This window comes from Oreochromis niloticus, linkage group LG16, assembly GCF_001858045.2.
Source record: "Oreochromis niloticus isolate F11D_XX linkage group LG16, O_niloticus_UMD_NMBU, whole genome shotgun sequence".
NCBI lineage: Eukaryota > Metazoa > Chordata > Actinopteri > Cichliformes > Cichlidae > Oreochromis > Oreochromis niloticus.
The window spans coordinates 9,821,713-9,835,634 of NC_031987.2; the positions used below are offsets into that span (position 1 = coordinate 9,821,713).

The 13,922-nt window shown below is 41.5% G+C and overlaps 1 protein-coding gene across 2 annotated transcripts in view; it reads right to left on the reverse strand.

Annotated features, from left to right (window-relative positions):
* LOC102077564 (sterile alpha motif domain-containing protein 9) overlaps positions 1–13,922 on the reverse strand; it is a 37,115-nt gene that overhangs the window by 21,989 nt on the left and 1,204 nt on the right. The window contains exons 2-3 of one of the 2 annotated variants that reach the window (XM_019352600.2): positions 6,791–6,852; positions 6,612–6,649 (exon numbers count right to left, since the gene is read on the reverse strand). In XM_019352600.2, coding sequence (XP_019208145.1) covers positions 6,612–6,635 — 24 coding nt within the window. In that variant the 5' untranslated portion in view covers positions 6,636–6,649; positions 6,791–6,852. Of the gene's footprint in view, positions 1–6,611; positions 6,677–6,790; positions 6,853–13,922 lie in introns of both variants that reach the window. The other variant, XM_019352599.2, reaches the window with a different exon arrangement.

Sequence of the window (13,922 nt, forward strand, 5' to 3'; positions counted from 1 at the left end):
CCCAAAAAAAAGAGGGGAGAAAGAGAAGAAAGAAAAAAAAAAAAGGGAAAAATAAATAAATAAATAAATAAAACGAGCCTCAAAACCCCATGCTGATCTACTATTATCCCTGAGATCGCAACCCTCCAGGCTAGGATAGCACAGTGACTAAACATACTGTTAACCCTCAAACAGCCCCTCAACTGGGCAAATATATAACATTTAATAACTAAACAAAACTCCAAAACTTATATTTTCCTTTCCCCATGTTTATTCTAATCAAATGCCCCAGAATAACAGCAATAATAATAATAATAAATTAAATCAAAATTATTATACCTTCCGGCCTTTTATGAATATGGCCCAATTAATTACTTGACTTCTCCCCAACACCGACGTATAACTATGTCCCTTGAGTTCAAACAATCGCACATGTGAAGTCCAACTTATCTCTTCTCACTTGCCTGTACCTCTCACGGCCGTAGTAAGTCTTTTTTGATAGTCTATTGCAGCCGCTGGGTCGGTGAAACGATTGTCCTGTCTCGTAGGTGAAGTGATGCGGAGAACAGCTGGAAACAAAAGTCCAAACGTAACGCCAGTGCAGCCTCGGAGCAAACGTTAAGCCTCCATAAAAGCAGCTCGTTTCTTTGCCACCATTGCTGTAAAATCAGGAAAAATGCTTATCTTCATGTCCTGCAGCAGCAACGGCTGCGACTTGGCGGCCCTTCGGAACACCTCTTCCTTCTCTTGGTAATAGTGAAACTTCACCACGATTGCCCTGGGGGAGTTTCCCTGTTGACCCAAGCTTCGATGAGCGCGGTCCATCATCGGAGTAAAATCAAGGCCCAGTATGTCTTTCAGCATTGTAGCAATAACTGCCGTGGGTTTCCCGGTGTTTTCAAAGCCCTCCTTCACCCCTACAATGCGTGCATTGCACCGGCGTTGTCGCCCCTCGATGTCGTCCAACTTGCTGGTCAACTTAGCAATGTCCGATTTCAGCTTGCTAACCTCGTTTTCCAACTCCACTGTCCGGTCTGAATAAGTATTCAAACCAAATTCAACACTTTCCAAACGGGTCTCTTGCTTCTCCAGATCTTCTTTGATTGTGTCTATTTTATTATTTAAATCTTTCGTGCTTGAATCGATACGGTCCAGTATCCTCTTTTCAGAGCTAGCAATCGCTCTCATAATCTCACTCATGTCAGGGGGTGGTGCCTCCGGTCTGTCCTCAGCATGGTCCGAGGCTTTTCTCTTTCCCCGATCTAGTTTTGCTCATATTTCGTACAACGTAGCTTTGAAGATGTAAAAAGTGCCTCAGAGCAGCACACGGGCGTGTTATCGTACTGTTATTAAAAGTTCGTTAGTTTTGGAGCAGTGGAATTATGAAAAAAGTTAGTCCATTGAGGAGCCCTGTACAACATGTCTTCACATGGCTACCAGACACGCCCCTCCTCTCTCCAGCAACTTTTTTAGAGTCCTTTTCTCTGCCACTGTCACCAGAGTGTCCAGCTTCATGTCGACCACAGAGCCAGCCTTCCTGAACAGTTTTTCCAGCCTGGATGAGTCCTTCTTTGCTGTGCTGCTCCCCCAGCACACCACAGCATAGAAAAGTACTCCAGCAACCACCGACTGGTAAAACATCCTCAGGAGCTTCCTGCAGATGTTAAAAGACCTCAGCCTCCTGAGGAAGTACAGTCGGCTTGGGGCTTTTTTATACAGGTGCTCTGTGTTGCATGACCAGTCCAGTTTGTTGTCCACCCACAGCCCGAGGTACTTGTACTTGTTGACCACCTCCACCTCCTCACCCTCTATCTGAACTGGCAGTGGACCTGCTCTGGACCTCCCGAAGTCCACAACCAGTTCCTTGGTCTTTGAGGTGTTGAGTTGCAGGTGGTTTGTGTGACTCAATGTGACAAAGTTCCTCACCAGACTTCTGTACTCCTCTTCCTGATCATCCCAGATACACCCCATGATGGCTGTGTCGTCTGCAAACTTCTGAATATGGCATAATTCAGAGTTGTAGCAGAAGTCAGAGGTGTACAGGGTGAAGGGAAGAGGGGACAGCACAGTTCCCTGTGGTGCTCCTGTGCTGCTGACCACAGTGTCAGACATGATGTCCTTCAGCCTGACGTACTGTGGTCTGTCAGTGAGGTAGTCTGAGATCCAAGCGACCAGGCAGGGGTCCACCTGCATCCTGTTCAGTTTTTCCTGGAGCATACAGGGCCGGATGGTATTAAAGGCACTGGAAAAGTCAAGAAACAGGATCCTGACCGTGCCTTTTCCCCTGTCCAGGTGTGAGTGGGCTCTAACACAGACCCGACAAAAGTTTCCAGATATAATAATGAAAGCCTCGGGATTTTGTGTCTGCAGTCTTGCTGTAACTGTGTGTATTGTAAGTTGTCTCAATTTCGACTACTTTTACCTCAAACAGTTTCTGTTCCCTCTCAGAGAGATTATTTCCAATGAATACAGTATCTGCAGCTTGTCCGGTCTGGTCAAAAGACTCTGATTTCATGCAGTTCAAAAGAACCACCTGCGCAGACTTAGACTGAATTTTTTTCTCTTTGCATTCTTTTTCAATGAGCTGCTGCAAGTCAAATACTTTTTCCATATTTTCAAAGTCATCTATCATCAGCAAAACAGGGACACGTGGCAGCTGCCCTTGATGTTTATACATGAGAAGTTTGGTCACCTGACTGGCTACTTCAGCAAAGTCAGCATTGTTGTTCCTGAGGACAGCACAACGAAATGTGTTCCGGAGAGACCACAATATGTGCATGGCCAAAGTTGTCCCACCACATCCAGGTACATGCACGAGGTTAAAGAACACACAGGTTTTTCTCTGGGAGCATAAATCAGGCATGATTGTATCCTTGATGTAGTCAAAGTGGTCTCGTTTGATAAACGGCGTGGATCCGGTCTGCTCCGAGAAATAGAAATTCCACCACGTTAACTTTCCACCCTTGGAGAAGTTCTGTTCTATCAGAAAATTTTCCTCATTTCCTCCTTCACATTGGTTCACACAAAGGACATCTAACGTATTCAGACTTTGCTCCACTTTCTTCTCAAATAGCACTTTGCTTCCCCCACCACACGGTAGGAAACGACTGGATCTGCGATTTTCTGACCAAAGACTAAGGATAGTGCCATTGACTTCTGCAAAGCTGAGATCATGTATGCATCTACCTGAGATGTCGATTCCACATCGAGCCTCAATTAAGTCTCTCCAGGAGTTGAATGCTTTGTCATTGTCACATACGCAAAGGATCTGATCTGTGCCTCTGAGCTCCTGCCAGAATGTACTGAAAGTCTCCACAAGGGGGTCCATCTTCTCACTCACTCTTGATAAAATTAAAAAAATGACGAGGAACCTCTTGTTTGGAAGGACATCTTTGCGACACAAGAAGGAAATCACATCTCTGACGGAGGCTCCCTTATCCATTAACCACTGGTCAATGTCTGAGGGTGACTCATCCTCAATGCCTCCATTGCAGAACACCCAGCTGGTGTTTTGAGTTAATCTCAACTTGTTCGCAATGTCTTCAACTCCTTCTGTGATTTTATATCGTGCCGGTAAATGAACATTTACTGGGCTCTGCTGGTCAAAATATTGCTCTAATCCCTCTTTAGCTGATTCTGGATCAAAGTCCAACACAGCTGTTGGGTTCAGATCTACAAGAAATTTTAGATAATCTAACTGACTTGGGTGTGACTTGTTAGTTATTATCACATACTGCTCAACATTTGATTTATCTAAAGACAGAGAGCCACCAGTGATCATGTGACTGAGTCTAGAGCCCTGAGTGCTGTTTTTTATCACACTGAGGTGCTTCTCTTCTGCCTTTTTCCGGCGTTGTGATCGCTGAGCCATACTTTCTAGAAACTGCTTGTACTCTCGCTTGTTTGGTTGCGCAAGAAGATTTGTACTGCTACCACCATCACGGATAAAGAAACACTTTGATGGTTCTAATTCAGTTTCTTTACTTTTGCCTTTTTTCTTGCCCTTTTTTATGGTGTATGTGTGGTAGCTGTTTTCTTCACAGATCGTAGTCTCTGGAACAACGTCGACTTCTATGACACATTTGTCAGATGATGTCATGTTCTTGTTGAGAACTTCAACAAATCGAGGATGTCTGACGCATGTCTGAGCAGCTTGTTTATGTTTATATTCAAAATACCCATCAATGGCAGATTTTAGTTCATTTGCAAAAGCCTGTCTGTCCTCAACAACCACTCCCAACACTTGACCGTGGGTGAAGTCTGGTTTGTCTCCTATTCCAAAATGTATGGTGCCGTTGGTGCGGCTGTTCATGCAAGCAGCTGCAAAGCGAATGACCTCAAATGTGAACTTCTTCATTTTAGTTTCTTCTGTTGTGCTGGTGAAAGCTTTGTACTCGTGGCAGGGTTCAATCAAATCTGAGGCACCTGATTCTGTAACATCAAGAATGCTGCTCTCCATGTATCTGGATGTATCGTGGTGTTTATCAAATGGATACGGCTTGCGCAGTTCTCCAGGCTGGTTTTTAGAGCCTACTGGCTCTTCTTTTTTAAATTTCACAACTTCATCTCTGGCATGAATGAGAAGCTTAGCTGGTCCCAAAGTGACACCAGTTGCAGTCAAGTCTGTTGTATTTAAAAGAAGAAGACTACGGCCATTGATGTCTTGATTAAATAATATTTCAGCAACTTTGTCATCCACACCATCCAACTGGAGAGCCCATTGTCTCACTTGATGTTTGCTCCAATTCTTGATGTCAGGGGACAGATCCTCCTCTTGAGTCTAAAATAAAAAGTTAGTTTTCTTATTTTTATGTTTAAGTTTAAGTCACTACATAAATAAGTGTGCAGTGATTATGAAGTTTAGCTGATTGTATCATCTGATCTTTACTCCAATTAGGGCTGGGCGATATGACCTAAAATTCCTATCGCGATATAATTTGAAGCATGTGCGGTAACGATATATATCGCGATATATTCTTTTCTTCTGTATAACGTATTTTCCACACTATAAGGCACACTTAAAATTCTTTAATTTTCTCAAAAATCGAGAGTGTGCCTTATGTATGAATTCTGGTTGTGCTTACTGACCTCGAACCGATTTTGGCGTGCAGAAATCTGTTAAAAAATGTTTTAGTACAACTTTGGTAAGCCGCACTGCTTAATGGATTGTCAGAGTATTACGGCTGCCGTAGTGAGGAGCTTCGCGGAGTAATCTGGGTCCAAAACTCCGTCTACTTCAGGTCCCAAAGTCAAACGAACACTAAGAGTTAAATTCTAAATTCTTTCATCTTTCATCTTTAATTAAATCATCAGCGTTGCTGCTTTATCGGGTGTAACAATTAAGTTTAACATCCATGCATCCATGAAAACAGAATTTATTAAATTTAACGGAGTTAGAAGTTAACAGGAAGTTAGCTTGCTAGTTTACACCTAAACATTTCAGACCATGTTCTGACTGAGAGATTTTTGAAACTAGTTAAAACGTACAGCTCTGCTACCGCTTCCAACATAAATGAAGACAGAAAACTAAACAGCAGTGGCGTTTGTAGGGTTACTGAAGTTGGACTACCTGGTATATAATGTTGTGCTACGTGATTGCTAGCGACACAGCTATGTTAGCATAACATTAGCACAGTGAAGCTGGAGGATGAACGCCAACTTTTTTTCCACTCGATAAAAGTTAACGTGAGGGGTTCTGGTGGTTAGGGACAAATGCAATCGCATAGCAGTATGTTATACACGGTTTCAAACTTCAGTCAGGAGAACAACTGAGATTATTCATCCACAATACGAGGTTAGTTATTAATATACTGCAACAACATGGGAATAGAACAGCTGCGAGAGAATTCAACATTAATGAATCAATGTTACGGAAGTGGAGGAAGCGCAGTTTTTGGCTTTCCCCATATTTCAAAAGTGCTTCATCTCTTTGCTATGACTGTCGCCCGGCATAATTTGCAGATGATAATGGTTTTAGCCGCTGCGATGCTTTCGACCAAAACAGGCGCAGCTTGATGACATCATCAACATGCGCTATCGCGATATAGTCAAAATCTCTATCGTTGGCCAAATTTATATCGTTTCTATCGTATATCGTTTATATCGCCCACCCCTAACTCCAATCTTGTATGACTGATGAAAGATCATCCTCATGGCAGTGAAATATAAAGTCCATTTAACATTCCTAATTTCTAAATTAATTATTACACAGTTCAATATTTACTAAATATATCTAGTGAAAAACATCAACCCCATGTTTTAATTTATAAAAGCTCATTTCTTAACATTTGTTTTATTAAAGGGTGGCTGTAGCTCAGGAGGTAGAGCAGGTCACCTACTGATCGGAAGGTTGGTGGTTCGATCCATGGCTCCTCCAGTCTTCATGTCAAGTATCCTTGGGCAAGATACTAACCCCAAGTTGCTCTCCGATGCATTCATCGGAGTATGAATGTGTGTGAATGTAGTTAGATAGCACTAAGTGTAGATAAAGTGCTTGTGAGAATGGGGGTGAATGTGGCATGTTGTATAGAGCGCTTTGAGTACTCCGAGAGTAGAAAAGCGCTATATAAGAATCAGTCCATTTACCATTAAAGTTGGCAGTTTAATGAAAACATTTTCCAATTTTTACTTACCTTCATTTCACCTTGATCTGCCATGACAGTACTGCTTCCTTTTTCACAAATATAAGTTAGTGATACTACAAAATAATTTAAAGAGAAATATCAGCAATAGAGGAATATGAACTGTATTACAGTAATTAAAATTTAATTGATCGTTTTTATTTATCACGAGAGAAATTATTCAGTCTCACCTTAAATGTTCCTGATAATCAATGATGGCTGGTTAACTTTTCACACATATTGGTAACTAATCCTGCAAAAAAGTAGAAGTATTATAAACACATGGCAGTTCAGGAGTAACAATTCTCTGTAAGCATTTAAGAAACAATGAGACTAATTTATTTAAGTCCAGGAGGAAAATAAGAATATATTAAAGTGTAATATTAAGGGTAATATTAAAGGCCAGCTATGAGGGTTTATATACTGTGGTTGAGGTCATTAGACTGCTTGGTGACATTAAACTGTGACAAAGAGGAGCTTTAGTGGAGACTTTTCAGAGAATGTAGCTCATGTTTGTGCTGCTAGATGATAACAACAGGAGACGACCTTCGGGTCGTGGAAGCCAGACGTGAAGAATTGGGGTCGATAATTGGTGCCCTTGACCCGGATCCAAAATGGCTGAGAGAGACAAATTCGGCCTAATCATGGGGTCATGGAACGAGGCAAGCAGAGAACCGGTCCAACAGAATGTAAAGGTAAGCAACACCTGTTACATCAAAGTGTACATATTGGACAAAGTCTAAATTATCTGTTCGTTAACTTAAACGATACTCATGCAAAATGCTTCCAGTGTCTGGGCACTAGAGAAAGAGACCTTTGCTAAGAACTACAGGTTGATGTCTGTTGGCCATAAAGTGTAAAACTCGCTGTGACTGTTTAAACAAAAATGACTTTAAGAGTCCTATATGTTGTCCCACAGGTGAGTGAATTATTTTGTGTTGTTAAATAGCAGCTGGGTTAAGAAAAAGAGGCGGGTTAGATTTAGTGTAGTAGATCTCCGCAGCTGTGTGTGTGTGTGGAGTAGAATGTGACAGGCACCATGTCACATTCTAGGAGAGGAGAAGGCAATGGGCTGTGAAGGTGAGAGAGGAAGTGGAGATAGTGGCTCTGGGTGGAAGACAGTCACTAAACAAATGGAGAAGTTAGGAGAGGCAGTCTGTGTGACTGCATGGGGAAATGTGCCTAAAACATAGGGTGAAGAGGCAAAAAGGGAAGTAAAAGAAATGCTGAAAATGCCAAGGGGAAAAGAGTATCATTAAGTAAAATAATTACAACAATTGCACAAAATTTAAAGGAGAATTAAAGAAGGAATTGGAAGAAGAAGACACAGGAATATTTAAATTAGGAATAAAATGAAATGCGAAAAAGAAGGGTAAAGAGGTGGCTAAATGGGCAAACTGGGGTGTAGAAACTGAGGAATGCAGCGATGTGAAGAATCAGAATCAGAATAAAAGTGTTATTGAGCAGTGATGAAAATTATATTAAATGAGTGTCTTAGTGTGTTAGTACAGGTGACCACGGACCTGGATCAACCCTCCACGAGCATAGCGGCTGGAGCAAAATGATAGATTAACATAACTGGAACCATAACCAGGCCATGTTTTGGCTGAAAATTTCACAGCTTCACCTCCACGTACAGGGAGTGCAGAATTATTAGGCAAATGAGTATTTTGTCCACATCATCCTCTTCATGCATGTTGTCTTACTCCAAGCTGTATAGGCTCGAAAGCCTACTACCAAGTAAGCATATTAGGTGATGTGCATCTCTGTAATGAGAAGGGGTGTGGTCTAATGACATCAACACCCTATATCAGGTGTGCATAATTATTAGGCAACTTCCTTTCCTTTGGCAAAATGGGTCAAAAGAAGGACTTGACAGGCTCAGAAAAGTCAAAAATAGTGAGATATCTTGCAGAGGGATGCAGCAGTCTTAAAATTGCAAAGCTTGTGAAGCGTGATCATCGAACAATCAAGCGTTTCATTCAAAATAGTCAACAGGGTCGCAAGAAGCGTGTGGAAAAACCAAGGCGCAAAATAACTGCCCATGAACTGAGAAAAGTCAAGCGTGCAGCTGCCAAGATGCCACTTGCCACCAGTTTGGCCATATTTCAGAGCTGCAACATCACTGGAGTGCCCAAAAGCACAAGGTGTGCAATACTCAGAGACATGGCCAAGGTAAGAAAGGCTGAAAGACGACCACCACTGAACAAGACACACAAGCTGAAACGTCAAGACTGGGCCAAGAAATATCTCAAGACTGATTTTTCTAAGGTTTTATGGACTGATGAAATGAGAGCGAGTCTTGATGGGCCAGCTGGATGGGCCCGTGGCTGGATTGGTAAAGGGCAGAGAGCTCCAGTCCGACTCAGACGCCAGCAAGGTGGAGGTGGAGTACTGGTTTGGGCTGGTATCATCAAAGATGAGCTTGTGGGGCCTTTTCGGGTTGAGGATGGAGTCAAGCTCAACTCCCAGTCCTACTGCCAGTTTCTGGAAGACACCTTCGTCAAGCAGTGGTACAGGAAGAAGTCTGCATCCTTCAAGAAAAACACGATTTTCATGCAGGACAATGCTCCATCACACGCGTCCAAGTACTCCACAGCGTGGCTGGCAAGAAAGGGTATAAAAGAAGAAAAACTAATGACATGGCCTCCTTGTTCACCTGATCTGAACCCCATTGAGAACCTGTGGTCCATCATCAAATGTGAGATTTACAAGGAGGGAAAACAGTACACCTCTCTGAACAGTGTCTGGGAGGCTGTGGTTGCTGCTGCACGCAATGTTGATGGTGAACAGATCAAAACACTGACAGAATCCATGGATGGCAGGCTTTTGAGTGTCCTTGCAAAGAAAGGTGGCTATATTGGTCGCTGATTTGTTTTTGTTTTGTTTTTGAATGTCAGAAATGTATATTTGTGACTGTGGAGATGTTATATTGGTTTCACTGGTAAAAATAAATAATTGAAATGGGTATATATTTGTTTTTTGTTAAGTTGCCTAATAATTATGCACAGTAATAGTCACCTGCACACACAGATATCCCCCTAAAATAGCTAAAACTAAAAACAAACTAAAAACTACTTCCAAAAACATTCAGCTTTGATATTAATGTGTTTTTTGGGTTCATTGAGAACATGGTTGTTGTTCAATAATAAATTTATTCCTCAAAAATACAACTTGTCTAATAATTCTGCACTCCCTGTATATCTTATTCTGAAAAACAGGTGTTGAAGCTAATCAGCCCCTCTCTGAAGACAAAATTCGGCTTCAGAGTAACAGCATCTACTTCAAGGCTCAGCAACTAGGGAACGAACAGCAGTGATGAGAGAATTAGAGGAGACCATGGAGGAGAGATGAAGGCTATGAGAGCACATGAAAATTGGATCGAAGTTTGGGGCCAACTGACTCGTGGAGGAGAAACAAAATGTCAAACGAAATATTCAGAGGATGTAGCTCCTGTTTGTGCTGCTAGATGATAACAACAGGAGATGACCTTCGGGTTGTGGAAGCCAGGCATGAGGAGCAGGGGTGTAGATTATATTGCACATTTTGTTGGTAATGCAGCAGATCTGCAGAAGGCTTTCGCGCTGTGCACATCTCCCTTCCAGAAGGTGTTATTGAAGAAAATTGTATTGAATAAAGTGATTGAATATATTTTGAATACACTGAGTTCGCGTCTTCTCTGACAAGCCTGAGGACAAAGGAATTGGGGTCGATAATGCCAAGTACTGATGACAGGGTGGGCTATTTAGCAATCGGCTACCCATCAACCACACAACTGGAATTTATGTAGTATACATCTTGGCATTGTCTTCATGAAATAAGCAAGAACTTCCCTGAAAAAGATGTTATCTGGATGGAAGCATATATTGCTCAAAACCTATAAATCACCACAAAATGGCTCAAGTGAAACTAAAACATGAAAAAAATGTATAGTCCTAAGTGAGGGTGCTGGGAAGCATCTTCCTCACTAAGGTGAAGTACGCATCCACAATGTCTGACAGCAAGTTTTGATTTTGTTATGCTTTTGTTTTGAAGTCCACTGACCACTCTCTCTCTCTCTCTGTGTTTTGAGGTCAACTTCCTGAAGGCCTGAGTCATGGGGCGTTTATCAATATGCGTACTTGTGCGTACTTGCGTTCTCGTGTACTCGTGAAACGTCATCAGTCGGAGACCAAGTACTGTTCCAATTCGAAGTACGCATCAAGCCGAGAACGCGAAAAAGTCCCGGATGTGTTCTCGATCCGCCCGTTTTATCGAGCATGCATCGGTGTGGACTTGGGACAGCTAAATATCCCAGAATGCATTTCGTCCAAAACTCAACAGCGGACTCCCGGCACATCGTTTTCAACCCCCCCCCCTGCTCGCGGACTTCTCACTACTCAGGTTAAAGAAACCCCAGCAGCTGTCTATAGTATTGAGTGTCCACTAGAATAGAAATAAAAGCGTTCTAACATCTCACCTGCTTGTTTTTATTAAGGTATGTACACGTATGTACATGTACACTATTTTTATTAATAGAGGTTTCACTACTGAGGTTAAAAATGATATATAAGTCACTTAGATCACTTCTAAATGTTAATGTTTGGTTTATTTCAGTGTTTTATTTGTTCCTGAGTAAACCGGTTTGGCTGTGATTAAAGTTAAGCTTCATAACATGTTACTCACAGTTACATTAGGAGGGGACGGCAGTAAAAACTCCGGACCTGTGACATCATCACGTACGCAGGTGTTCCAATTGTACATATCGCGAGTCCGTGCTCGCGTTCTCGGCGGGTACGTACTCCCGTGCGTTCTCGGCGAGTACGTACTCACCGAGAACGCGAGTACGTGCTCGCGTACTTGGGCATTGATAAACGGCCATGGAGTGCACACATGATTACAGCCTAATGATGTTCACCTGAAAGGAGCTCTCCAATTATCCATTGCTAGTGTGTTAAACCATCAGGTGAGAGCTGAGGGTGGGAGTAGGCCGAATCTTTAGTTTGGTTTAATTTAGTTTGTTTGTATATTATTTAGTTGGGGTGTGTTTATAGTCAGATATATGTGAGGTGTGTTAAAATAATTGCAGTATTTCACTGTAGATGTTTTTGTAGCTGGACTGTGTCGGGGGAAATCATTTAAATTTTATTTGTGGTGGTTGTAGAATTATAGGAATTATTTTATGGTTACTGTTCATAACCATCATCTTTATCATTGCATTAATTATCATTTCATCCAAGCATTTATTGAAGTTGCTGGCATTATGTTATAATTTGTATTACAGGGGTTATCATAATCAAATATTAACATGTTTATTACAGGTGCAGTTATAACCACTTTAAATCGTTGAGTTAAACCTATAATCTTAGAAGCTTATATGCTAAGTATATTGTTACAGTAAATAGTAGCTGAGCAAAGGCCTGAATGTATTCAGCTTCTTGTTGCATTTGAGTTTGCCTAGCAACAGGTGACAGAAGGAGGACAAGTCCATGGGGACCCCATCGCCTTATTTGGAGGAGGATGCCAGAAAGGGGAACTCCTGTCTCTGCATTTATCTCTTAGAATTGATCAGTGTCTGTAGAAGAGGCAAATAATGTTCTTAAGATGCAAATTATGTGCTTGTAAACGCATGAGGGGGCGTCATAATACCCTGATGTTATAAAAGCAATCTGAAGTGTATTTTTGGTTGGGGATTTACAACTGATGGTTTGCAGTTTACATCTCCCCACGCTGCGTGTATTCATTAAAATCAATTGTTTGATTGACCTCTTCTGGACCATCATTGTTTTACTCTCGTCCTCAATTTCGGACCCGTAACATGGTATGTGTGGAATTACAGGGATTATTTTATATAACCATCATCTTTGTCATTGCATTAATTATCATTTCATCAAAGTGTTTATTGAAGCTGCTGGCATTATGTTATAATTTATATTATAGGGGTTATCATAATCAAATATTAACATGTTTATTGCAGGTGCAGTTATAACTACTTTAAAATGATTGAGTTAAATATATATGTATCATAACTCATATGCTGAGTATATTGGTACAGTAAAATAGTAGCTGAGCAAAGGCCTGAATGTATTCAGCTTCTTGTGGTATTTGAGTTTGCTTAGTTACAGGTGACGGAAGGATGTCCAGTCCATGGTGACCTCAAAGGCCTTAGATCATCACCATATTCTTAAGAGTATGCCACAAGGAGGAACCTCTATGTTGCAGTTAATTCTTAAAATACATGAATGTTCTGTACATGCAAATTATGTGCTTGTAAACGCAAGAAGGGGCGTTACAATACCCTGATGTTATAAAAGCAATCTAGAGTGTATTTTGGGTAGAGATGTACAACTGTTCTGCAGTTTGCACCTCTCCACGCTGCGTGCATTCATTAAAATCAATTGTTTGATTGACCTCTTCTGGACCATCATTGTTTTACTCTCGTCCTCAATTTCGAACCCGTAACATATGACATGCACCTATTTAAGGAGGAGTTTTCTGAGAGGCTGGGTTGTTCATCTTTAGATGTGTCACTGTTAAGAGTGTTAAAATTCTGTATCTATATAAGAAATATATTCAGAGCTCTGAAAGACGTCTGAATGCTCGTGTGGTTGTTTTTACCCGTCTGGTCCCCTTCACATTATCTTGCGACCGCTACATGCTAAAAAATATTTTGAATAAAATTTGTATAATTTGACTGTGTTTTAAAAGAAAATCCCTGACAGGCTGAATGTTTCTATAGTAAAAATAGGAAATTCATCATTCTATGAAACAATTTAAAAATGAAAGATTCCGACAAGTCTCTGCACACAGGAGCCAGGCCGCAGAGCTTAGATGTTGATAGTGTTCAGGCCCGCACTACATTAGAGACAGACCTGATTGGAAATCACTGCATGACCTCACAAACACTTCTGAAAAGTGTTGGCAGGTGATACAGCTCTTTGTTGCATTCACACATGCAACCATACAAGGAACAAACAGAGAAGCAAGATACAGAAACACTGCTTCCTTACTGAAAACAAATCTGTGGTCTTACTACTTATCCTCCGGGCTAAAGAGGATGTCTGATCTCATCAAGACAGCAGCCTCAATAAACTTTTTTTGTTTTTTATTTTTTTTAAGCCCTTATAGTCCCACACGTGGGAAATTTGTAGTCCTCTGCATTTAACCCATTCACTCAGTGAAGCAGTGGGCAGCTACCAATCCAGTGCCTGGGAAGCAGTGTGAAGTGACAGTACGTTGCTCAAGGAAACCTCAGGGTAGCCGTTCAGTGGATTCGAACCCCCAACTTTTGGATCATGGGGTGAACACTCTACCTACTGAGCTATTGCTGTCTTGATTACATTG